The sequence below is a fragment of the Poecile atricapillus genome, chromosome 1, assembly GCF_030490865.1.
Source record: "Poecile atricapillus isolate bPoeAtr1 chromosome 1, bPoeAtr1.hap1, whole genome shotgun sequence".
Classification (NCBI taxonomy): domain Eukaryota; kingdom Metazoa; phylum Chordata; class Aves; order Passeriformes; family Paridae; genus Poecile; species Poecile atricapillus.
Window position 1 is genome coordinate 72,040,220 of NC_081249.1, and position 25,507 is coordinate 72,065,726.

At 44.0% G+C, this 25,507-nt stretch overlaps 1 protein-coding gene and 1 long non-coding RNA gene across 2 annotated transcripts; one reads left to right on the top strand and one right to left on the bottom strand.

The window, feature by feature from the left end:
- SAP18 (Sin3A associated protein 18) lies at positions 1-3,123 on the bottom strand. Its single transcript, XM_058827659.1, has 4 exons — positions 2,978-3,123; positions 2,654-2,763; positions 1,138-1,260; positions 1-477 (listed from the first exon to the last, which is right to left on the bottom strand). Exons 1-4 carry the CDS (start codon positions 3,089-3,091, stop codon positions 321-323), a joined length of 504 nt encoding a protein of 167 aa, XP_058683642.1. The 5' UTR covers positions 3,092-3,123; the 3' UTR covers positions 1-320.
- LOC131573620 (uncharacterized) lies at positions 3,079-25,416 on the top strand. Its single transcript, XR_009276224.1, has 3 exons — positions 3,079-3,210; positions 4,077-4,199; positions 25,009-25,416. It is a non-coding gene; the product is annotated as an uncharacterized LOC131573620 (long non-coding RNA).
- Positions 25,417-25,507: the final 91 nt, after the last annotated feature.

The following is a 25,507-nucleotide window of genomic DNA, read 5'->3' on the forward strand; positions in this document are numbered from 1 at the left end:
TTAATAACATCAATTTTTATTCCAAACAAGACAGAACTACAGAACACCTGTAAACCTCCTGGACATATTTCATGGAAGTCTTCAGAACACTGGACACACTAACTTACTACTCAAACTATAACAATCAGGGATAGGATGATGGTGCTGCTGAAGGGGTTTCTTCTAAACAAACTAGAAGTTAATGTTTAAGGGTTAACTTTCTTCTACAATGCTCAGCTTTGTCTTCAGGTACTTGGCAACAAAAGCAAAAAAATAAGCCTGCTTTAGAACAGCAAGTAGGAGTAATCAGAATACGTAATCATACAAAGAGAAGTAAGACTTCAGTAAGGTCTCATGCGGCTTGATGGGGGTGGTGCACGATTCGGAGGGGTAATTGCTATATCCAAGTAGTCTCCTATCTGGAATTTCTGAGACTGCAATGTCATGGAATCATCTGTGCCCTTCCTGCCCGACATGGTGCTGCCAATCTCCTTCACCCTGTGAGTAGCAGAGGAAAGGCAAATTAGTTATCAGTGGCCAATCTCTCCAGATGTCCAAAACAGGAACTGCACTGGTTCACAGCTCCCTTCCCATGCCACCCCCTGCACTGCACACATGTGGCTGTGTACTCAAAACACTGGGGTTTTTCTCTGCAGACCTGGGTGCATCAAGAAAAGTTACACCAACTGCTCTTTCTCACAGCACAGAGGAGCCTTCTGATGTTAAATATCAGTGAGAACCCCTTACCCCCTGCCATACAGACAAAGCACAAGACCCCACCAGATTCCAAACCAGGGTACATCCACTGGATACTGACAAAGATTAGCTCATACCATTTTGGAGGAGAAACACCTGCAACAAGATCATTGTTGTAACTCAGGTGCAAGACCTACCAGGAACAAAGCACCATCTCAGGTTGGAGGGCCATGTCTCAGTTGCCAATACAGCAACCACTGCCCTCTAGCACACAGGTTCATAGTTTTGGGAACACGTTGACAGGGATGGTCACCAGCACAATTTAAGTTTGTAGCAGTCACCATACAGAACTTCAGAAGTTTGGTATGTGGATTCTGAACTTAAAATCAGTATTAATAAAGAACAATTTACTGTTCTGGTGCCCCAAGTATTCTATTAACTCACAGAAGAAATGTCATTTACCTATAGCCAGGCCTCTTGAGATCTGTAAAAACAATTGCAAAGTTGAAATGTGTGCCCTTCTTCCGTGCTTCTGGGTAAACTTCTTTCACTAAGCTGGTCAGCTCTTTCAGAGTTGCATCCATCCTAGATTAAACAAACAAACCAAAGTGCTTCACACTCTCAAAGGAACAGTAAAGAAAGCCTCCCAAAACGTTTAAGATGTAATCAATACATTGCTACAACTTAACCATATGTTTCTTTGCCTTGGCCTACCTATGTCCACAGTTACTGATTGTAACACCTGGGAGAATTCACCACCTAGGGCACACTGGAGGCAACATGCTCTAGTGCAAATGTGTCTGATTCACTGCAATATTCAGATCGATCTCTTCATCTCTATACATTTCAACATCTGCATTTCCAGGCCTCTCTGAAGAGCTGCCATTTAAGCAGCAGGAGCCTTTTTTTTAATACATTCACACAAGGTACAGTGTAAGAGTTTCCTCACCTAAGCTGACGTGTGTATTAAAATAAGCTTATTAACTATTAGAAGAAATGTAAGAAAAGCAGAAAAATAAAATAGCTTTCCATTTCTGCCCTACCAGGCAGCACTCCTTTACCCAGCCTTCGACCAGAGCAGGGCTAAAGCTCATGTCTAGAATTTCAAGAACAAAAGTACTCAGTCATCACAAGCAAAGTGTCTCTAATTATACAGACTGTGCACTCACTCCATGCTTCAGGCAACCAAGCAGTGTGTTGACAGACAATGCCCATTCTGACTTCTGCAGATGGGAAACAACTCAGACACCACCAGCAGCCTGGACAGAGTCCATAAATCCCACTTAGAAGTAAATTAGAACTGCATGCTTTGGTATCCACAAAAATTGATTTATTCAACTACACAACCTATGAGTTACAACTCTGGCAAACATCATGCAGGGTTTAAAAAGCAGCGTAATTCCTTTTCAAAGGCATTATTCAAAATACTACAAAGAAAGTCCAACGTGTGTGCAATGGAGACTAAGGCAGTTCTCCAAAATAAATCTGAGAGTGATAAAAAGCAGCTCTCTGTTAAAGCACTGCTACCTGGCCATGCAAAAAGAAAACTCATTACTCCACTCTCAGAGGAGTCCGAGTTAAATCAACAAACCATTCACACACCGTTTCAAGCCTTCCGGGACAATTAAATCTACTGAATAAACAGGGCTGTTGGAACAAAATAGACGCATTAAAGGAGAACCTCTGCGTTAGGTAGATGTGCTGTGATAACCATCGCCACAGCACAAGCCACCGATTACATGCAGCAGTAAATAGACACTTCAGCCGCACTAAATCTCAGTGGCTGAGCGCTCACTGCCGCGCAAAGCCTCGCTTCCAGAGCTAACTCCTCTCAGCTGCCAGGGCACAGCCACAACCGCTCCACACCAGCAGCAGCGAGAACTGCCCGGAGCCTGCACAGCTCCTCCTGGCCCCTGGGGCCCAGGCGAGGCCCGGCTGGCCCCGCGCCATGGCCAGGCGCAGAGGAGGTGTCACTCACCAGGTGTAGATCTGCAGCTCGCTGGAGGGCACGTTGCCGCGGGAGAACTCGTCCATGCGGTGGTGCCGCCCATTGTTGGTGGTGAAGACGCGAAGCAGCAGCGGGCACGTCTGCGGGGTGAGGCGGGGGTGAGAATGAGGATGGGGGCGAGGAGACGCAGGGGTGGGGATTACGGTGAGAGGCCGTTCGCCACGCCCCGCCCCCCCCCCCCCCTCCGCCGGAGGCCTCACGTCGTCACTAGACCTCACCACGCCCCCACCCCCGCTGGCCGCCCTGGAGCGGCCAGCGAAGCGGCGCGGCACCAGCACCCCACACTCGGGACACCTTCTCGCGGTCGATCGGCTTCTCCGGCTCCTTCTTGATCTCCTCCTGCGTCACCCGCGACTCCACCGCCATCTTGCCGCGCCGCTCCCGGATGTCGCGCCGCGCACCGCCCATCTCGCGAGAGCAGGGGCGGGGGCGAACCCGGCGGGGCTCCGCCCCCAGGCCTGAGGCACCGCCCTTCCCTCAGGGAGCCGCGGGTCCCCTGCACAGCGAACCGCTCTAAGAGCCGCAGGGTGAGATAAACTAGCGGGAAATCTACTCAGAATCTAGTTTCCCTTAATATTACATTCATGGAAAGAGCAAATGCATAGGCTTCCCATTTTCTTTTTTTTCTTTTTTTTTTTTTTCCCCCACATGTGGAATCTTTTATTAGGTTAAATTTGAGTCTGCGGTTGTGTCTTACAAAATAAGAGGGAATACATAATATCTATAAAAGAGTACAAAATGCGTGGTTTTGTGGTAGCTTTTTTTAAAATGTCGAGAGTTGCTTGTTACTCAAAGCGGTGGGGGAAGAGGGGCTCAGTTGTTTTCACAGAATTTGCTTTTGGATTACTTCCACTGAATTTATTTCTCGTTTTGAGAGTAAAACTGTAAAAATAATTACAGTTCCCTGTAAAAATGAGCAGAAGCGTGCTCTCAGGTGCAAGATAACCACACATCAGGGACTCAAAGATTTGCTGAGACTGTAGGAGGCTGCCCGCTCCAAACCCTGCTCGAAGCAGGATCAGCGAGGGCTGCACGGATTCTGACTATGCCCAAGGATGGACATCTCTGGGCAACCTGCTCCAGGGCTCAGTCGCCTCTGCAGTTAAAAAAAAAAAAAAAAAAAAAAAGAAACAAACAAAAAAGTTTATTTCTTTTGTCAGTTTGTGCCCTTTACCTCCGGTTCTGTGGCGGGACGTCGCTGAGAAGCCTGGCTGTCAGCCTTTGCTCCTGCCCCCCAGGTATTCCCACACAGTGAGCCGTGTGTGTGAACAGTCCCAGCTCCCTCAACCTGTCCTCGTAGCGCACATCCTCCCATCCCTTAAACACCCCGTTAAGCCGTATTTGATGCTGTATTATTGCGGTGTCCCTGCACGCCTCACACCATTCTCTGTAGGTGCTTGCAGCAGAGAACAGCAGTGCCACCGGAGCTGTCGCGGGCTGTGCGGTGCGCGCCCCTGAGTCAGGGGGCTCCGGGTGCCTTTGGGCTGCTGTCCCGAGTGTAAGTCTAGCACCACAAGTAAGTATTTTATGTTGTCCACCATGCAAAAAGCAACTGCTTGTTATGGTGTTGTAAGTGCTGAAGTACCTGTGCTCTAAGCTCTGATGTGATTTGATTTCACTCTTCTGAACACTGTAGATGCATGTTTCAAAGGTATTATTTATTGAAAAAAATATTTAGGGGAGAAAAATATTATTAAAATATGAAGGGAGATAAATATTATAAAAACACATTTGCATATTATGTTTCTCTGTATATCATAAAAAAGAAAAAGGGTTATGAGTCCATACTACAAAAAAAACAAACAAACAAACAAACAAAACCTCTTGCATTTCACTCTAATATAAGAAACAGTATTTGGTTTAAAATGTTGATTTATGGCTTACTAAATACAGGACAAAAGAACCAGCAACCTACTACAGTTGACCCTCAGTTTTTATTAACTTCCTTTTGTAGTAGTCTGGATAGTGTTGTACAGTTTTAATCTATATTAAGTTAGAGCAAATCATCATTTTGTTACCATAGGCAATGAGTCAGCCTTGCCACCATTCGTGGATTTTGATTTCCCAGGCAACAATTCAGTTTATCACTCTAATAAAATTAATTATATCTGCCATGATGATACACACTTTGGGCTCAGTGTGTGAACTACTATTTCTGAAACAAAGGAATTTATGTCAAGTATTGTAACGGAACAGCTGTAACAAATAAAGCACAATTCTGTTAGGAATCTGGGTAGTTCCTTCTGCTAGAACTTTGGGAGTACATTATTTATGTGAAAATTGACCCTAGTGTGCCTGAGTTTTACATAAATTAAAGCATTAATTTATTTATTTTGCATGAACTGTATCAATACAATTTATTTTCAGTCTAAAATCTTAGACTCTTACTTCACGTGTTTGGAAGCAAAGGTTGAAAATTATTTGGAAATGAAAATGCAGTGATGTGGCTGCAGGGTGTGGGTCTTACTCGGGATGGGGCTTTCTGATTAAACAAGGCATAACACCATAAACTGGGTTCCCACAGGTTTAGGCTGAGGTCTCGTGTGCTGGAGTTGGTCCAACTGCTCGCTTTTGCCAAAGGAGGGGGATTTAGCTCCCGCTGCTTGTGACAGGTTTTTCTCTCCCTTCTGCCAGGCATAACTCTCACTAGATACTTCCAAAAATAAGTTAAGTTCCCCAGTTTAAGAGAAAATTATCTAGTGGGGGCTGTTTCTCTCAGTTCATTTCACCTGACACTTTCTAAACTGATTCCACGATTGCTACACCTGGTGCAAGGCGAGGGGTGGGAAGTGCATGTCCAGGAGCACTGGGAGGCGGAGGGAGAGAATAGGACTGGAGCAGGGCGTGTCCCTTCAGTGTAGCGGGATGGTTGATTGCTTCACCCTCCCCTCACATTTCCTTAGGTTTTGGGGGGCAAGAGGTCTCCTCTGCTTGCTCAGGGACACTGTGTGCTGTGCAAAAAATGTCTTTACATGCAAACATGTATATATATATATAGGGTACACTGTAAGAAAAATGAAAGATCCCCGCTGAGGTAGTGAGGCTGGGTAAGACTCTGCATAGGAGCAAGTCTCCAGCCTCTGTTGTTGTGAAGGCCCAAAATATGATTCAAACTTTTCCAGCTGTGAATACCTGTAGAGTAGGAGACAAGTGGTTTGGAAGCATGAATTACTCCTGTAAGTATTGTTAACACATGTTCTTAAGGAAGTGGTTATTTAAATAGCAAACTGTGAATTGTTTGTTGGGGCATCTAGGATAGGCATGAATGAGATGATGAGTTGATGCCATTAGGATATGGGATCGGGCAAAACTGCCACAGCCCTTTAGAGAGGAACACTGTGGGTCAAGGAGCCCATTGACCTACAAAGCACTTACTGTGAGTAACTAGCGACTGAAAGGGAAAAACAAAAAGAGCAGCTGGTACTGGGTAGCTTAAAACTTTCTAGGCAGAACGGAAGGATTGTAGCAAATAACAAATGTCATTGGGAAGAAGCAGAAAGTAACGGCACAGCTGAGCCTGGGATATCAACCGTGGAGGCAAACCCCCCCCCAGAAACTAGAAACATTGTAGCATGACCAGAATAAGGAGTTCCAAACATTTCAGACTCATTAATGTATCAAATGTGAGTTCAAGGAACCTGAATTAGCCTCGGCGGCAGGTTCCCAAGGCTCCCGGGACTTCTGGCTTATTGGCTGAGTTTCTGACTTCTTTCTAACCAGGACTATACACAGCTCCTTAATTTTTCTTCATTGTATGTGTATCCCATAAAGCCTGCTTGATAGAGGACTTGATCTTTATCTTGATTGTGGGAAGTTCAACTACCCTATTCTGGCAACAGCACAATCAACTTTCAAACATATTTACAATCAATTGAGAGAGCAAAATCAGATGGAGCTTCTACTGCAAACCAACTTTAACTGGTGGAGGAAGAGCACAAGCACAATTCTTTGCAAACACAATCACTGGTATTTCCTACCTTTTGTGTCATAGTGATGTCATGGGTGTGTTTTTATGTTCAGAATGCTCTGTGTGCAGTAGATTTCACTACAGTGTTTTAATTTCCTGTGTTTTGCACCAAAGTTAGTGTGAATTTCAAGAAGCCTGTAGTGCTGCTAGACAATTACACTGTTTTTATATAAGCTTCAATTTCTGTTCCCTGTTTTGAATTTAGATTATTTGGGCTCACAAAATGCACCGTAACTCTTGGGCTTCTGTGGTCCTATTCAACCTGCCTGTGAGGCAGTAGGTGAATGAGTCGGTGCAGGACAGGCTGGTGGGGCTGGGTTGTAGGAAAGGACTCTGGCACTGGATGGGTAAAGCCTACAGAAACCGCTGAGGCAGCATCCTGATTCAGGAGCACCAAGACTTAGCCACCTGGGAAGAATTGTTACTTGCATGTAAGTTACATATATGTTTTTCTCTTCTTTTCTTCTTTTCTTTTTTTTTTTCTCTGCAAAGTCATCAGAAGGACTAAAAGTTAATAAAAATGCTTTGAAGGTGATTTACTGTTCTGCAATATTGCAAAATGGTTTAACTGCTAATGTGACAGTAGCACCAGTCAGGCTGTGCAGGTTTGTGCTCGCTCCAGGCACACAGGCAGTGTACGCAAGGCAGAGCCACTGCTTTGCCTTCTAAACAAGCTGCCTCATACTGCCAGTGTAAGACCTTGATTAAAAACTGAAAGTCATTTGTGATGTTGTCAAATGTTATAATTCTGCCATTCTGCTGGAACTATTCCACATCAGGTGTTTCCTACAAGAGTATCATCAGGATGCTTTTGTTCCATTTTCAGAAAAAAATATTCAAAGAATAATGTATTAGGCAGATAAACATTATCACTCACATATCTGTTACTTCTGTTCAATTTAGATACCAACAGCAGTTTGTCATAAACCTGCAGCATCCACATACTTTTGAGAAAGAAATTAAATTTGTCAGATATGCTTACTCCTGTTAGAAATATTCTCATAAAGCAAACACACTGGACTGAACAGTAATATTACAAAAAAAAAAAAAAAAATAGAAACACCAACAACAAACCCTGCGATTTATCTGAAGTCAGCTGAAACTAATATTGGACACCTGGGTATGTGAGGGATTCAGAAGGATGTCCACACTGCTCCTGAGCTCTGCCACAGGCCTGAACAAAGGAGCTGGGAACAGTGGGGATCAATCTTGTTTTCCTTAGGGTGCTGCTTCCTGCAGGGCAGCGATAAAGGACGCAGGATGTGACCCTGCCTGCATCCCCTGAGCAGTGTGAGGAGGGAGCTGGAGAGCCACAGCACTTCAGGCTGATGCAGTGCAAAACTGCTCACAATCTAAATTGGCTAAAGAGTACAGCTTATGCAAGAGAGCATAAGCAAAAAATTCTAATGACCACTTGAATTTCACCTGAAGGGGATCAGAACAAACTGTGAGCTTGTAGTTGTCAGCAGAGGGAAACAGACTTCAGTTTTAAGTAAAGAAAAAGTAACTCCTGGCCTGTCACAAACAGGTATTTTCTTCTCTATACAAACACCTGTGAAGGTGAGATGGTAAGGTGTGCTAAATATTCTATTGATTTTTCCTGGTGGAGTTGTAGACTTGGTTACAAAATATAAAATTCAGGAAGAAATATTGCCAGAACCTAAACCTGGGTTTCATTAAAATGTGTAGTCATTTCTCTATAAAATACATCTGCTACAATATTCCAGAAATTTTAGACACACAATAGAGTAATAAACTGCTTTTATAACTTGGGTAATACTCTACCATAGATTCCTGATTTCCCCCCTACTGTTTGTCTGAAATTACCTCAGTAGAAAAACGTTCATACACTGTGAGGGAGGAACAAACGGGTTGTCATTTCAATAAGTGTAAGTTTTTAAATTCGTGTATGAGATGTGTTTTATAGCGAGGACAACCAACGCTGGAAGTTGGTCAGCCTGTAATTCACTGCAGACAGTTGGGTCAGCAGTGTGGGTCCCTGCCTGTGCTCCCTGGGAGCTGTGTTTCCTGGTTTTCCTTCACTGGTCATCTCCACTACTGGAAGCAGTGGTGAGAAACCAAGCCAGTGCGAAGGTTTTCATTGCTGGTGCTTTCCCCAGTTGCAGATGCTGCTGCTGCCCACTGAGTGAACCAATTTTCCCTGGGGACACAGAGGCTGCCTGACCCACTGCCCAGTGCTGGCTGCTCTGGGGCAACAGCGCTGTCTTCCAAGTGCCCTGCACAGCAAAGTCAGCGTGTTTCCTCGTAACATCAGCAGCTGGAAGAGATGTCCTTAATATTGTCCTCCACACTTCCTGTGCAGACAAATCCATTCCCTGCTTGCTTCCTGGGTTAATGTGATCCTATCCTTGAAAACGACACAAGTCTGAGAAGGGGGTGAGTGTCTCCGTCAGATAGACACCTTCCTGTTCTTTTCCCTTCCCATGGAAGAATCATATTAAAGTACTTAAACTTTTTCTCCTGAGGAAGAAAACTCCAGCTGAGTGTACCAACATACACTTTCTTTATATGCAGCTCCCTGGTTACGCTTCTCTTCATCTTGCCATACACTCCTAGAAGTTTCCAGTCTGTGGCACACACTGTTCCTGTTGATAATAGTAAATGGATAAAGACCCTGCATGCCAAAAACAGATACTTCCCTCTTCATTTTCTGCCCCGGTATGTCGGATCTTAACAGAAAGAACCTGTCATGTCTGTGGTATTTCACACTGATTCTGCAATGATGAGGGTACTGTTGACGAGTGAATCCTCTCTGGGCAGCCCCAATAAGAGGCATGTTTTTTTCTGGCTTCCTTCTGGGGCTCACAGAGCCCCACAGAAGGTTTATGAGAATAGTGCATATCCTTCATAAGAAAGGATGATGTTGTGCAAGCCATTACATGTGTCCTCCTTCCAGAAGCATCATCATAAGGTGTCAAGAAAAACTTTCCTCCAAAATAAGTAGTTCCATGTGGCTAGCCTTGTCAAACACAAAGCAAAGCCCCAGCACCCTGAGACATTTCAGCTGCCTTGCAGAAATATCTTCTGTGCTTCAACAAGAAGATCAGAAAACAATTATCTTTCTCTTTTTGGTTTCTTTTGTGGTTTTTCTCTGAATGGCCACTGATGACAAAAATTTCTGGCTGCAATAAATTATCCACATTTTGTCCACAACACATAAAACCAAATTCTTTACTGAATGCTAAGCAATATCAATTAACTCTAACAATCTTTTTAAAAGAAGGGAACTGTCCATCACTGGGAATTTACAATATGTGATGGCTGAGTCCAGAATGAATTCTGACAGATTGGTTGCCTCAGAGATACAGTGCTTAGTGGGAACACTGAAATAATCCTAATGGTAGTGGCAGGAATAGTGCCAGGAAAACAGAATGTGCTGTAGGCACAATGCAAGGCAGAATCACTTTGGCTCCTGCACACAGTAACTTCAAAAGTTCCTAGAAAATTTGTCCACACCTATTCCTTAGACCAAGAAAGAACAACCTCTCTACATACCACTGACTGGTTATCAGCTGTATCATATTCCATTTTGCACATGGCAGGAGGTGCTGGGGAAATTGCAAATGTAGGAAGTCTTGCTGCAGAGCAATGAGGGCCCACTGGGGTTGTAGACGAGCAACGGTTAGGGCATGGGAAGAAGTGCACACAGTGCCCAGGGTGCTGACAGAAGAAATCACTGCTTTTACATTTCTTGCTGTTCCTATTGGTTCTCTTGGCAGAGCTGGTTGTGATGAGCTCTCCATAGAGTTGTTGCAATGAAACAGCTTGGCAAAGGTTTCATACTTAAAGAGTTTACAAAAATCTTGCTGCTCTTGCCTGGACTGGGTGAGGAAAGGTTCACACAAGCAGCTGTGCTGGCACATCAGTGGACCAGAGAGGGTGGTAATAAAAGGCATCCGTCTTGAAGTGGTTCAGTTGGAGTCAGAAGATGGTACCTGTCTATAACCTGGTACTTTCAGCTGATGGGCTGTGCGATATGGCAAGTTATGTGACAGCATGACAGACTGTGTCATCTCAGATTCCTGTGAGCAGCACTCTTTGTTTGTGTTCACAAGTAGTGTAAGAAAGTGCAGCACTCCAAAAAATAAATAAGTGCCTCACATGCTAAAGGGAAAATTCTTGCAAATGAAGAAAGGGGGAAGAAAGAAACTATTTAAAAAGAAGTGGATAGGAAAAAAATCTTGAGTTAATACTTCTTTACAATTAGCTTTATGTTTTGCTATCCCTGTCACAAAGCTAAGAATATTTCCGAATAATTTCTATAAAACTTCAGGGCATAGAAAAGCATGAGAAATGGCACTTCTATACCCCTTAGATTAGATTTCTTCAATGTGAAGCAACATGAAATAAGCTCTATTTTATTTAGGCTTAAGGAATGTAAAGGCATAATAATTACCAGCTGATACACCAATTAAATGCAGGTGTTCAGAGTTGTAAAAGATAAAGCATGATTTATTTTGACACTGTCAAAGTTATTAATTGGTTTCTCATAAGAAACCGTGAAGACCAGTCAAAATGAGAGATTCATGAGCATCCATCCATCTTGGGCTGCAAATGAAGTGGGAAGATTTCTGTATTTGTGCTAACATAGTTGTTTGCTGTGGCCAGCTAATGCAATGCCAATGGAGGCATTACACATTTTTCATTTTATGTTTAGATGGCAGATGACATTTTTGGTCAGCCATGGACAAGTTCCTACTGCATTTGCACTCAGGGATTTTGGTGAATGCTTTTTCATCCCACCTTCTTTGAGCTTCTTGTCTTAAGCTGCTAATTTTTGGTGGTGTTAGTGGCAGAAGGCCACCAAGAATGGGCTGTGCACCTGTTCCTGGGAGCTCCAAAGTTCATTCTCCTCCTGCTCTCTTGTAGGCTGTGAGTTACACAGCCCTGTTAGCTCCGTACACATGCTGACAGCTGGACTGCAGGGGAATTTACAGTTTATCAGGCTGCCTGAATGAGTCTTGGCTTCTTGCTAGGACAGCAATCTCATGATCCCAGCAACCAGGACTGTGAGTGGCTTCATCAGTGGCTAGCTGGCTGAGATAATAGATGGGAAAAGGTAGTTGAAAGCAGCTGGTCCTTGGCAAAATTGAAAAACATCAGGTGCAACTGTTATTTGCCCTACCTGCATGTCACTGATGGAACAAGGCTACAGGGGCATTGCTGAAATGTGGGAATTATACTTTGTGCGCACCATTTCCTGGCCCAACCAGGAGCAAAGCCAAAACTATGACAAACAGCAATGCAGTCTTTTGCTAATGTTATAGCTTTTAAAAGACTTCCAGAAAAGATGAGTCTTGCTTTCCTGACTGTAGCAATGTCCCAAACCACCTTTTCTTTTGCTGACAAATTATAAACAAAGCCCTCTGACTTCTGGGGGTAGTCAAGCTCAGTATTTGATGAACATGTGAAAACCTTCATGTGAAAACACTGTAGTGCTGTAGCAGAAGAGGAATGAGACAGACATAGTGCAGGCAGGGTGTTCTTGCACAGGGAGTGTGGCCATGGGAAGTCCCTGGAGAGTTTGAGCCAAGGCGTGTGCCTGTCCAGCCACACCAGCACCACCACAGGGAAAAAACTGGGACATTAAAGTTCTCTCACTGCACAGCTGATTCAGCTCCTGCACCATCCTCATGCAAGGAAATAACACATTTCTCCCCTGAAATGATTTTGTATTTCCCTGAAGGGTTCTTAAAATATCCACGACACAAAGCGTAAAGGAAAAACTGCTGGAATTTGGTCCTGCTGAGGGTAAGATAACAATGTGAAGGATATGAGGCAAGGTACCATTTCATTGTGCTTTACTAGTGCTTGTAATTTACATCTCATCACTTGCAAGGCCTCTGCTGGCAATATTTCCTTCTAAGAATAGAGCTTAAAGGTATTTTAAGAATTCTATTTGTTGTGCAATTAATAGGGTAACACTTTGTTCTAAGTAAAAAGCTCTGCTGTTTTGAGCAGTAACAGTATTTTGCATGTAAAAAGGGGGGAATGGGGAATGTTTTATTGCCAGCACTTTTCCTTACAGGGGGATGAATCACTTACATTCTTGGCAACCAAACTTAAATTCACAAGAATGCTCAGTTTGATCAACTTCCTTCAAAACACTAAGCTCAAAGTACAGAGGAAAAAAGAGAGAAAGAAACTTGGATGGGCCTGGATGTGTAAGACATTACAAGATGGACATCCAAGAAAGAAGACAATAAATCTAGTGTACAAATTGTTTTGCCCAAAGCAAGTCACTGACTTGCTGTTACAAGAGGGTCCAGTCTAAATTAAGAGTACTGGAATGGAAAAGTAAAACAAGGAGGAAAAGAGCCAGAGCAGAGAAAGAAAACCCCTGCCGATCTGGCAGACATGGCGGATGTTGTGTCAAACATGGGTTTATTTGCTAACAAAACAATGTGAATTTTTCACAAAAAATTACCACCCTTCCCTTCAGAATAGAAGATTGTGCTGAGAAACAAAATATGAGAATACTGTTAGTTTAAATGAGAGTAAAGTGCCTATGTTCAGGCTGTTGTTTCACGCAGCAAAGGCTGAACACAGGGTGAACCAAGTAATGCCCTCATTGCTCCCCTCCACCTGTGCAATGGACCCCACAGAGGAAGGGGTGGCACTGAAAATGGTCCCTTTTAGTTTTATTCTAATGGATTCTTTTTCAGCTGGATTGGTTGCCTGGGCTGGTGTACAAGCAGCCACCTGTGGCACTGCACAATATACCCAAGTGTCACTGGAGGAGATGACAAGAGTAAGGGGACATGGCCGAGAGGGAATGAAGAAGCTGGACAGGCACTGCTACTGTGCCACCTCATTCGTGATCTTCTACACAGCGCTGGTCTAAGGGACATTTGGCCCTGCTGCACCCCTGTGCTCAAGGACAGTCAAGTGGCAGCTTCAATGAGACCAGCACAATTGCTTGTTGGCTGAAATAAAAACAGCCCAAGCAAAACCCAAAACATTATTTAGTGTGGAATTTCCCTTTTTCTAGGTCATCCTGTGGTCATGCAAACAGCTGTGTCAGTATAAAAGCACGAGAGTGAGGAGTGGTGGAAGTCAAGAAGGGAAGTATTGCTGCCCAGTACCTTTTGATTTCCCCCTGCTCTTCACCCCAGTGCTCTGCCACCCCTCACCTGCAGTGCACACAGCGAAGATTAAGGTAAGTGTGACTGTGTCATGTCCTGCAGCCAGCAGGACAGGGTGTGCTCCCAAAATATATTTGGTACTTGCTGAACCTAATAAGGGGACAAAAAAGGAATTGGGGGAAGAATGAGAATGTAGAGGCCTAGGCGGGCTGCGCCAGCCATAAAGGATAAGTGCAACTCAAAGCAGGACCCAAGATACTGCTGAAGTGTCGGTGTCTTAATAACCTCAGCATCACACAGTAATTGTTATTGTGTGTCTTCAGGATCCCAGTTTCAGTATGTTTCACACTTCTGTCATGCTCTGCAGTGCCAGTGTAGTGAATCCAGTATTGCTCTCTGATTCTGTAATCAGATACGTTGCTTATATGTAGCAAATCCCACACTTTTGGGACAAAGAATACACTGTGTATTCACTAAGCAACCACATCCCATTCATAGAGTAAGATCGATGCTTCCTGGTCTGGTTTCCTGTACACAGATTGTACAATAGGTCAGCACAGGTCCTGGGGATATGTCCAGGTTTTCCACATGTGTAGCCTTCCTATCCAAGCTGAAGTACAGACAATCCTCAAACATCTGTTCAAGCAAATTTTCTGGGCAGAAAAAGAAAATATCTAGCAAATCTGGAGAGAGGGTAACCCCAATTCAGAGTGTCCAACACATCATGAAACACTGGACCAAGCTCCCAAAGAGAAATGTAAGTAATCTTTGCACTGGAGTTTTTAAGACTAGACAAGTATCTGCCATAGTGAAGTCAGCCTAAACTAGATCCTTCATAGCCTTATTTCCTGTAAGAAACTACTAGTTTGACTCTCTGCAGCATGAAGAATGGCAAGCACAGTCTGTTCTCTGCTCTGTAACCTGCTCTCTCCTTCTCCAGCCTCTTGCTGGAATCAGTGTGAAACCCAGTGCAGACACTTGGGGCTGGACACTGAAAAAAGGGAGATTTGTATGCAAAAGTCTGTGTACTCATGCATGAGAGAAACTGTGGCAGCAGCGGTGTTCCCTCATAGTAATGCAGAGCAAGACAGAAATGGGATGAAGTGTTTTTTGTTTTTGTTTTTGGTTTTTTTGGGGGTTTTTGTTGTTTTTTTTTTTTTTTTAAGGTTTAAAATAAGCAGAACAAGAGCCAGTTGTTGTTTTGGAGAAGAGGAAAGCAGCTGATGTCAAAATGTTTCACCGACTTGGCAAAAATGCCAAGCTGGCCCTGCCTGCAGAATACAAGGACTTCAAAGGGCTTATCTTGAATAAAAATTGAGGGAGCCAGATCACTGTTTCCTACACGTATTCAGCTGAGGTTAAATGACATGCAAGGCTATATCCCAAGGGTGTGTTTTCCTGCTGATGCCAGCCAACTTGCTGACACCTCTACCTGCAGGTTTTTGAGATCAGTCTTGCTTTAGCTGCATACACCCAGAGGGAGCTCAGTTTTGACCCAGCACCAGGAAGAGTGGGTCACATTCTTACAACCGGTCACTTCAGGAGTGCTGGTCCACGGTGGGAAGACTGAAACAGATGGCAAGGCCCTTGCTCCAGCAGTGAGCCGGTACTCAGGAGGGGCGTGTGGTTCTTAAACAGGATGCAGGCTGAATAACCCTCCATTCCTGAAGAGGGTGGTCCCTGAAGGTCAGGGCTGCCTTCAATGGTGTGGCAACATGAGAGGAAACTGCCTCAGAGGGTGCTTTCATAATGCTCAGACTATGAATAAATTCAGCCTGTTGTACTCTGGGTTCCCAAGTGTTACTCACAAAAAAATGTGAATAAGGAGAATAAGGTTAGGAAAAGAACAATTCTCCAGCTAAACTTTCTTTACAGGATGAACAGGGGTCCTCCTCCCCCCACCCTTTGTCTGATTTCAGACAAAGGGCTTTGCATCCTGTTCTCTTTGCTGCCTGAAAGGAACATATGGATTGTAGGTGATATAAACCTGGAAGAACTTAGCTCACTGAATACCTGGGGTTGGAAGGGACCCCTTGATGTGATTTAGTGCAAACCTCTACTCAGGCAGGGTCACCTACAGCAGATTTCTCAGGACCATGTCCAATCAGATTTTGCAAATCCTCACTTATGGGGAGTAGGGATTTGCAAATCCCCATTTATAGAGGCTACACAGCTTCTCTGGGCAGCTGAACAGACAGGCAATGACCAAAGACCTGATGTCAGTACGGATCATTTTGAGACTTTTCACCTTTATGGTAAATTATTAAAGTACAACCTGAATAAATGTACTTGACATTCACTTATTCTGGTGAGACTGGGTATAAAATTATGTGGACCAAGGCTGATCCATACTTAACCCAGCTAGATAATTCTGGGAAAAAGACAGCCAAAGAGACAGTTGGGTGCTACATGGGATTAACACACTGAGGTCCCACGGGAGCTCTCCTAGTTCAGGACAGGAGTAGCCATTCCTCCAGTCAGTGCTATGTTAATTTAGTGGAAAGAGGACCGAGGGTCTCTGAACCTGTTACGAGAAAAAATCCAGAAAAAAAATGAAGTTTTTTCATCCTTTAAAACACAAAGAGTTTTCTAAGAATATTTGTCCCTTAAATTCCAGAAGATGAGGGAACAGATAGGGTCATGCTTTCTGTTCCCATGCTTCGGAGCCAACACTTTACCCAGACCATCACTGTTACCAAGGCAGCAACACAGTTCTGGCAGGAGATCTTATCTGAAATCTTAACAGAGGCACATTTAGGCTATTCTATATTGCTCAAGCTAAAGTCAGTGAAATGTTTCATTCAATGAGTGAGCAAACACAGTCTGTCAATTTGCTCTGTGCAGTGCAGAGAAGTCTGTCTGCTTCCTCCCCAAGAACAGTATAGCACGTCTGAGCCACTGGCTACTATAATTAGGATGGGGAAAACATTTATGTGGCACTATAAAGGTGAACTGGGTGTTTTGCAAGTACAAAAACAGTAAAGAAGTTCCCAAAAATTCAGAGTCAAACGTGGGCAAGAAAAAACACAAGGCAATTGTCTCCAGGGAAAAATGGATTCTGCAGAGATAAAGAGTCACCAGGGCAGGTCTGAATGGAAAAGGGAACTCCTGGGCTGAATGGCTGGATGTTACTCAGAAACAGAGTGATTTCTTTCCTAATCTGCCATGGACCTCATAGGTGACCTTCAGGAGTCAAGGGTTCTGTTCATGAGGTCTCCCTGTAAAACCGGCATTACTTCAACTCACTCGGTTTCCAAAATAAATGCAGTCTATGAAAGAGAGGCTGGGAGAAGACAAGAGGTGCTGTGGCAGGATAGTATCAGGAGGCACTCAGGAAACGAGAGAGGGAACAGGGGCAAAGAACAGGAAAACCTCTGAAGAGTGAGGGGTCAGGAAGCCAATGGCAAGAATAAGAAATGAGATGGGATCCTTCAAGTGTAGGGGAGGAGAAGGTAGATTAACAAAGTTTTGGTTAGGCTAAAGGGAGCGCAGAAAACCTGAAAGAGAAGCTGTCAGTGAATTACAGTAGCTAAAACAGGTAATGGCAAGAGCACAGGGAAGAACTGTAGCCATGGTGACAGAAAAGCAAGGACCAGTTCAAGAAGTACTGAGACAGAAAATAAAAAGCTTCAGATTAGGCCTTTCATGAGAGACCAGTGATGTGAAATAAAAGGAAAGAAGATAAAAAGTACCTCCCTGGACCCAGAAATAAATAGAGGAAGTACAGAAATCAGATTTGAGAGAACTGATATTTTCATATCCAACTGTGGCAGAATTAATACGTAATAGTAGCAAGAGCTTCAGCAGAAGAAATTTTAAAAGCCACAGGAATCTACAACTGGACAGTCATGGACTAAGTAGATAATTTACCCTGTAGAAAGGTACAGGCAGAAATGATCAGGTGCAATCAGGAGAGGAGCATGGAACAATCAGCAGTGCCATATTTCAGGGGCCACCAGACAAAAGTCTCCAACTACGCATTTTGTGTCACCCACTCTGGGCACACACCTCCCCTCCTTTGTCAAGATGAGGATTCAGTGAGATGTTTCAGATGGTCATGATGAGCAGCAGTAACTGAAATTCCAAGTGGCCAAGAAAACACTTCTTGTGTACAAACACAGTCTTTCCTTGCATTTCACAACATTGCAAAAGGCTTAAAAACTAATCTCCAAATTTGCACACCTGTATCACTGTGTACACAGAGAATGGCTAAGCAGACCTGGCATGCATTGAAATTCGTGTCATAGCCAGAGCCTGCCCTCTTGCTCCATATGCACCAAGGGCTTGGCATTGCAGAGAGCATTTAAGCATCTGGACTTATATGTGAATCTTTGAGAAGTGGAAAATGGACAGAAGACTACTCTTGTTAGGATAAAGGGAGTACAAAGTAGCATGGTGAGAAACTGCATTAATCGCAGTACTTGAAGCAAAAAATGGCCAAAGCACAGAGAAGACTTTTAAAAGGGAAAAAAGGAAGACCCAGAGAACTACAGGCAGGTCAGTCTCATCTCTACGCCCAGCAAGACCACAGAGCAGATCCTTCTGGGAACTATGCTAAGGCACATGGAAAATGAGGTGTCTGGTAGCAGCTAACATGGTTTCACTAAGGGCAAATCATGCCTGACAAATTTGGTGGCCTTCTACAACAAGGTTACAGCAGTAGTGGATAAAGGAAGAGCAATAGACATAATCTACCTGGACTTGTACAAGACATTTGACATTGTCCCATATGACAACCTCATTTCTAAAATGGAGAAACATGGATTTGATGGGTGCACCACTAAATGGATTCGGAATTAGCTGGATGGTCACACTCAAAGGCTGTGGTCAACAGCTTAATGTCCAAGGGGAGACAAATGACAGTGGCCTTCCTCAGGGATTGGTGACTGGCGCTGTTTAACAGCTGTGTCAGTGATGTGGCTTAGAGTGCACCCTCAGCAAGTTTGCCAGTGACACCAAGTTGTGTAGCGCAATTGATATGCTGGAGGGATGTTATCCAGAGAAACCTTGACAGGCTTGAGAGATGGGCACATGTGAACTGCATGAAGTTCAAAAAACTGCATGAATTCAAAAATTGCGTTGACCACACCTGGGTCAAGGCAATCCCAAGCACAAATACTGGCTGGATGGATTGAGAGCAGCACTGAGCAGAAGGATTTAGGGGTGCTGGTTGACAAGCATCTGGGTGTGTTCAGCAATGTGCTCTCATAGCCCAGAAAGCCAACTGCACCCTGGGTTGCATCCAAAGCAGCATGGGCAGCAGAGTAAGGGAGGGGATTCTGCCCCTCTGCTCTGCTGAGACCCCACCTGCAGTGCTGCATGCAGCTCTGGGGTCCCCAACGTAGCAATGGAGTGGATCCATTGGAGGACCATGAAGAAGATGACCAGAGTGCTGTAGCACTTCTCCTATGAAGACAGCTTGTGAAAGTTGAGATTGTTCAGACTGGAGAAGAGAAGGTTCTGGAGAGACCTTAGAGCAGGCTTCCGGTACCTGAACGGGACCACATGGGAGCTGCAGAGACTTTTTTGAAGGCATGTAGTGACAGGACAATGAGGAGTAGCTTTAAACTGACAGATGGCAAGTTTAGATTAGCTATTAGGAAGAAATTCTTCCTTGTGAGAGTGGTGAGGCACTCCCTGCCACAGGTTGCTCAGAAAAGCTGTGGATGCTCCATCTCTGGAAGTGTTAAAAGGCTGGGTTGGATGAGGCTTGGAGCAATGTGGTCTAGTGGAAGGTGTCCCTGTGTCTCAGTGGCAGGGGGTTGGAACTAGATGATCTTTAAGGTCCCTTGCAACCAACCCAAACCATTCTATGATTCTATGATTTGTAATCATGGAGATAGAAAAGCAAGGGCCACTCGAGTTTCTTTGCATGTTGTCATGAGATGATAAACAATTAGTTTAGCAATTAAACAATTGGTTGTGATTCTGTGTTTCTATTCACTTGGATTTACAGTGTAACAATATTCCTATTCATGTGTTTATCACATTCCAAGACTTAAAGAAAACTTTACTCATATAAGTTACAGATTAATTATAACCAAAAATCTGTATTTTAATTATTTGCATATCACATATTATTCAACCTACAGTTTGCTGACAGTTTACGTGTGATGAATAAAAGCTACCCCCTAACATTCAGAGCCTTTCTTCTTCAATCCTGGAGTTTTTATGAGCTCTAGTGGAGTATGTAAAGGTAATGTTGAGCAGAGACTGAAAGAAAGTAGCTAGAAAATTGAAAGCATGTTTAGGACTGCTGTGATGCTTTTTAGATGTGGAACTTTGTATTCCTGAAGTGAGCTAAAAGCAGTGGCTGGTGTGGGAAGTTAATTCAAAACAGATGTGGGTTGAAAGACTGTGTGGAAGACTAGGAGACACGCGGTGATAATGATAGTCATCAAACAGGAGCACGTGGTGAAGCATTTTTGGAGGGGAAACTCAGTTTCTATGCTGTTTTCATGTATATTATTCTGTGGTGATACTCTAGTAAAGCATTATGGAGAGCTGAGGATTTTTCAGTCTCCTACTGTGGTGGATTGACCCTGACTGGATGCTGGTGCCCACCAAAGCTGCTTCTATTGCTCCCATTCTCAGCTGGGCAGGGAAAAGAAAATACAACAAAAAGCTCATGGGTTGAGTTAAGGACAGAGAGACAAAGCAAATTACAGACATGGGCAAAACAGACTCAACTTGGCGAAAATATATGTATTATCAATCAAATCAGAGTAGTATAATAAGAAATGAAAACTATTTCTTAAAATACCTTTCTCCCACTCCTCCCTTCTTGAATTCACTCCTGGATTCTCTACCTCTTCCCCCACAGTGGTGCAGGGGGACAGGGAATGGAGACTGCAGTCAGTTCATCACATGTGTCTCTGATGCTTCTTCATCCTTGGGAGGAGGCTTGTCACACTTGTCCCGTGCTTGAGTGTGGGGTCCCTCCCACAGGACCCAATTCTCCATGAATTTCTTCAACATCAATCCTTCCCACAGGCTGCATGACTTCACTGACTTCTCCAATATGGGTCCCCCACAGTGTCACAAGTCCTGTCAGCAAACCTACTCCAGCATGGGCTCCTCTCTGCACAGACTCACCAGTCCTGCCAGGAGCCTGCTCCAGCATGGGCTTCCCATGGGGTTGCAGCCTCCTTCAGGCATTCCCCCTGTTCTGGTCTGGGCTCTTCCATGGCTGCAGGTGGATCTCTGCTCCTCTCTGGACCTCCAGGGGCACAGCTGCCTCACCAGGGTCTGCACCAGAGGCTGCAGGGGAATCTCAGTGTGCCTGGAGCACCTCCTGCCCCTCCTTCACTATACTTCGTGCCTGTGGTGTTGTTGCTCTCATGTTTCATTACTCTTTCTGGCTGCTGCTGTGCAGCTTTTTTCCACCTCGTTTTAAGCCTGTTGTCCCAGAGGCATTACTGATATCTCTGATGGGCTCAGCCTTGGCCAGCAGTGTGCGGGTCCATCTTGGAGCCAGTTGGCATTGGCTCTCTCAGACATGGCGGCAGCTACTGGAAGCTTCTCAGAGAAGCCACAGCTTCTGTAGTCCCCAACAGCCAAAACCTTGCTATGCAAACCCAGTAGACCTAGACAGGGGTCCTTTCAGAATTTTCCTCAATGACATTTTAGGGGCTATAAACCTGAACCAAATTTCAACAAAACTTTCTCTTTTATGTGGATGGTATGGCACATACAGATGACAAGTCCCAACGTGCAATTTTATGTTTCTATTGCCAAGGCCATGTGAAACTTAATCCCCATCTTTCCATCCTGCTTGTGATTATACCAATGGGTCAGGCCAAGTTATTTTATTGATGCAAGTCACCCACCTCACAGATAATAGCAAATACTTCTCTTGGTTTTCTGGTATCCTTCTTTGCTGATAAAGCTGTGTAAACAAGTGCAAAGCACACAGGATTTTGACTCCCAGAGTACACAGAGGTGTGACTGTAGTTTTTCCTCTACTCAGTATCGTTCTTTCTCCCCCAAGAAAATATGTGAGGTTTGTTGACGGGAGCTTCTTATGCTGCTTTGAGATGCCTTGCCAAGTTGTATGTTATCCTACTTCCTTCCTTCAGGGATCCAAACAGTGGAGGCTTCCACTGAAGCCCTGCCCCTCACAACTGCACCACGCAATTGCTCAGTCTCAGGTCCTCTCTTACAGCATAAGAAACATGGTGGCTCAGTGCTGGGCTCAGCAGGAGCTCTAAGAGCCTGCCACTTCTGAGGACAGACCTTAAACAGGAGAGTTCTGCAAAGCTGCTGTGCCAAGCCCAGGAGATGCCGTGAGCCAGCAGCACCACTGGGCAGCTCCATGCTGTCTTGCAGATATGGCAGGTATGCCGATGTAAGGCCAGCTCCATTGGCACAGTCACTATGAAAAAACAGTTTACTTAGGAAAATGAGATGAAGCAATAGGCTTACAGCACCACTGGAAAATTACTGTGTCAAAGAGAGGCTAAGCAGCAAGGATCTGAATTTCTGCAGAGTAACTAGGGCAAGACCTAGGGCTTACAATTTTGCCTTAAATCTTTGTGTCTGGGAAATAGCCTGGAACTGAAAAATTTGACATCTCCTCTGACTCTTTGTGTTTTGCATACTTTTGTAATTTTGCTCTGTTTTTAATGATGGTATGATCTAGTTTTTGATCATTATTTGGTAGATGAGGATTCTTGTTCTGGCTTTGCTGCTGAATTGCTGTGTTCCTTGGGAATGTTCATGCAGCCTAGCCTTGCTTGTCTCTTCAACTCCTCTGTCCATCTTATCTGCAGAGATGTAATCTCTGCTCTGAAGAGATGGTCCCTTACTGTGGGTTTGGGGTGTTTGGGTAGCAATTGCAGCCTTCTGGTGTACCATCACATATAGCAAGATTAACTGGCATTTTCCCTATACCTCTCTGGAATGTTCTTGTTTAGTAGCTGTTCCACACCTGTGATTGCCTTGCATCAGCATGGTCTTATTTCTGTTTCTTTTTTAATTTATGATTACTTCTGTCACCTACTTCTCTCACTCTTTGATGCAAAAGCAGACTTTTGAAAATAGAGGTAGAAATAAGTTTTTCATACTTCTATAGCTGACATTTACCTCTGTTTGCCTGTTTCCACTGAAGCCTTACTCTGTATCTGGAGTATTTGAATGCTTGTAGTTCAATCTCTTACAATTCAACTTCCATGTTTTATATCGACTCACTCCTTTTTCCTTGTGCATTACTGATGTCAGTCTGCAATCTGCCTAGTTCCCTTCTTCTGCACTGTGTCTTTTTCTTAGCCATGTACTTCCTTACCCATCTGTACTATTATTTTAATTGTCTTTGAGTACACATTAATAGTGCTTCTTAACATATGCCACTGCTGCTTTTTCTATTCCATTCCTTCCTTTATTCTGTTCCATGTCCAGTTTCTCTCAGCATTTAATCTGTTGAAATTCATTGCTGTTAATTTTTTTCACTTTAGAGCTGACAGTCATAGTAACAAGGCTTACAGGGAAAGATCCAAGTCTTATTCAAAGATCTAATCCAAGGCTCATTACCATGGTCACTATTTTCTTGATAATCTTCCAGTTATATTTCTCTCCTTTTACAGACTCTGTCAGATCCAGCAACATCTCAGAAGAGGAATGGTTTCCTCTGAGACCCACATGTGGTAGTCCAAACCACATATTATGCTGGGGACCCAAAATGTGTTCAACTGATATCTAATCTGACACTTCCTTGTCCTTTTCTGAAGTACCACTTTTCCTTGTAAGGCTTTTGATAAGGCAGTATATTAAACATGCTAACTTGTGACTCCATTCAAGCCTTTAGCTGGAAGAACCATTTCTATGTTTGTAAGGTGAGATGGTTATAATCCATCTAGTGTTATCTTCCAAAGGCACTGGACTGTCAGCCTTCACTGCCGAACTCCTTTGTTAACATATTTATTCTCTCTGGCCATACTTATTTGTCCTTCCTTACCCATCCTGATTATCCATCAGATTTCTCTGGTGAAATGTCTAGAAGGTGTCTTCCTAGTGCTGCTTTTGGGGAATGTGACATTTAGCTTTAGTGACGTTAGTGATGTTAATTAAATGCATTAATTTCAAGCAAGTAACTGACTGAAAATACCCATTTTCAGTAAAGTTTTGTTCACTGCTATTTTACGCTTCATTTGAATAAATGGCAGTCTGTCACATGAGCAATTTTTGTCTCTTATTCCAGGGTCTTATTTAATGGGATCAGATCTTTAAACATGACTTAGATCTTTTCCTATGTATGAGTTACTCATGGATAGAGCTGCACAGGGCTTTAATATTAGGCCTTTTAAATAGGTACAGTAAATTATCAGAGAAATGAACACAGCTTTGTTTTATATTATTGCTGAATTTTGTTGCTGGGCTTTGAGACATCAATTTAACATGATAGGTTAGAAAGAGCTATTCATCCAGAGATTTCTTAGCCTTTCCAAAGCATGGGAATTACCCCTCTTTCTTTACAGGCAGGGAAGTTCAGGTGTGGTGAAACAGTTTGCTGTCAGTCCCAAAAGGGACAGGGAGTGGAAAAAAAGTTGATCTATGTTATCTTTGGCTCTACAGACCTGGGTACCACCCCCTCATCCAGATCAACATGAAATATTTCAGTGGTGTATTAGCCTTCTGAAGCTTTGGATGGCCCCTTACAGCTGCAAAATGCCCTTTCACTGGTGTTGTGTGTGTGTGACTGTGTGTGACTGTGTGTGACTGTGTGTGCATGGGGCACGGGGAACTCCACAGGCTACACATGTGGCTCATTCCTCCCCATGTGCTCTGGTGCTGCTTTTGCATGCTGTGCTCCTTTAGGAGTTTCCTAGTCCCAAATCCTTACCTTCATACCAGTTGCTCTGGGAATTATAAAATGTCTCATTTGTCCCTTCAGGACAGGGGATCCTCACAACGCCTTAATTTTTTTTTCCCCCCACACAGACATTTTGGGAAACTACCCCTGTCCTCCCCAGTTCCAAAGCCCCTCATTTTCTGCAGCAAGCCAAGGGCTTTGAATACGCATTTGTTCCTCCCACACCTTTTCCTTCTGTCCGGAGTGTGAATCATTCAGAGCATGTGGCAGGAAGGATAAAGCTGTGATGGGGATATCGTTATGCTGGGAGATGCTGCTGTGCCAGGCCTTCAATGAAAAGATAATTGCAGGCTAGATTGATAGTTGCTGGATCTGGATACTGGAACAGCCCAGACCTATTACCAGGGCTTCACATGTCCTGCGTTACCCTTCTCTTTTTCTCCAGGATCAGAAGGGCATTGCCTAAAAACTTCTAAAATCTCCAGATTGGGTAGCTGTGTTGTTCAAAAGCCATCTGCATTGCATCTGAACAAAGTGGTGCCATCAAGCTGATTGTACGGACTTGAACACTTCAGCAATTCATTTCCAAATGGAGGGCGCAACTGGCTCAGCAGTTCAGCTCCAAATGGAGAGCACAACTGGCTCACACTGGCGAAATTCCACACAAAGTCCCGACATTCCTACAGTCCTCTTGGGCTCTGCTGGGCTCCAGCTGCAGTCAATGATTGATACAAAGTCTGGGGCTGGGAGCAGAGTACATAGGAACGTGGGACTTGTGAAATTCAGAGTTTTGAACCTTTTGAACCTGTGAGTGCCGTAAAGGCAGACTGAGCATCCAGAATGCCTTACCCAGTCAACCAGTCTGTGTGCAAGCTGAGGCAGTTTCCTGGTTGGATTTGTCCTATTTTGCTACTTTGTGCTGAAATAAAATAAATTTCTGAAAT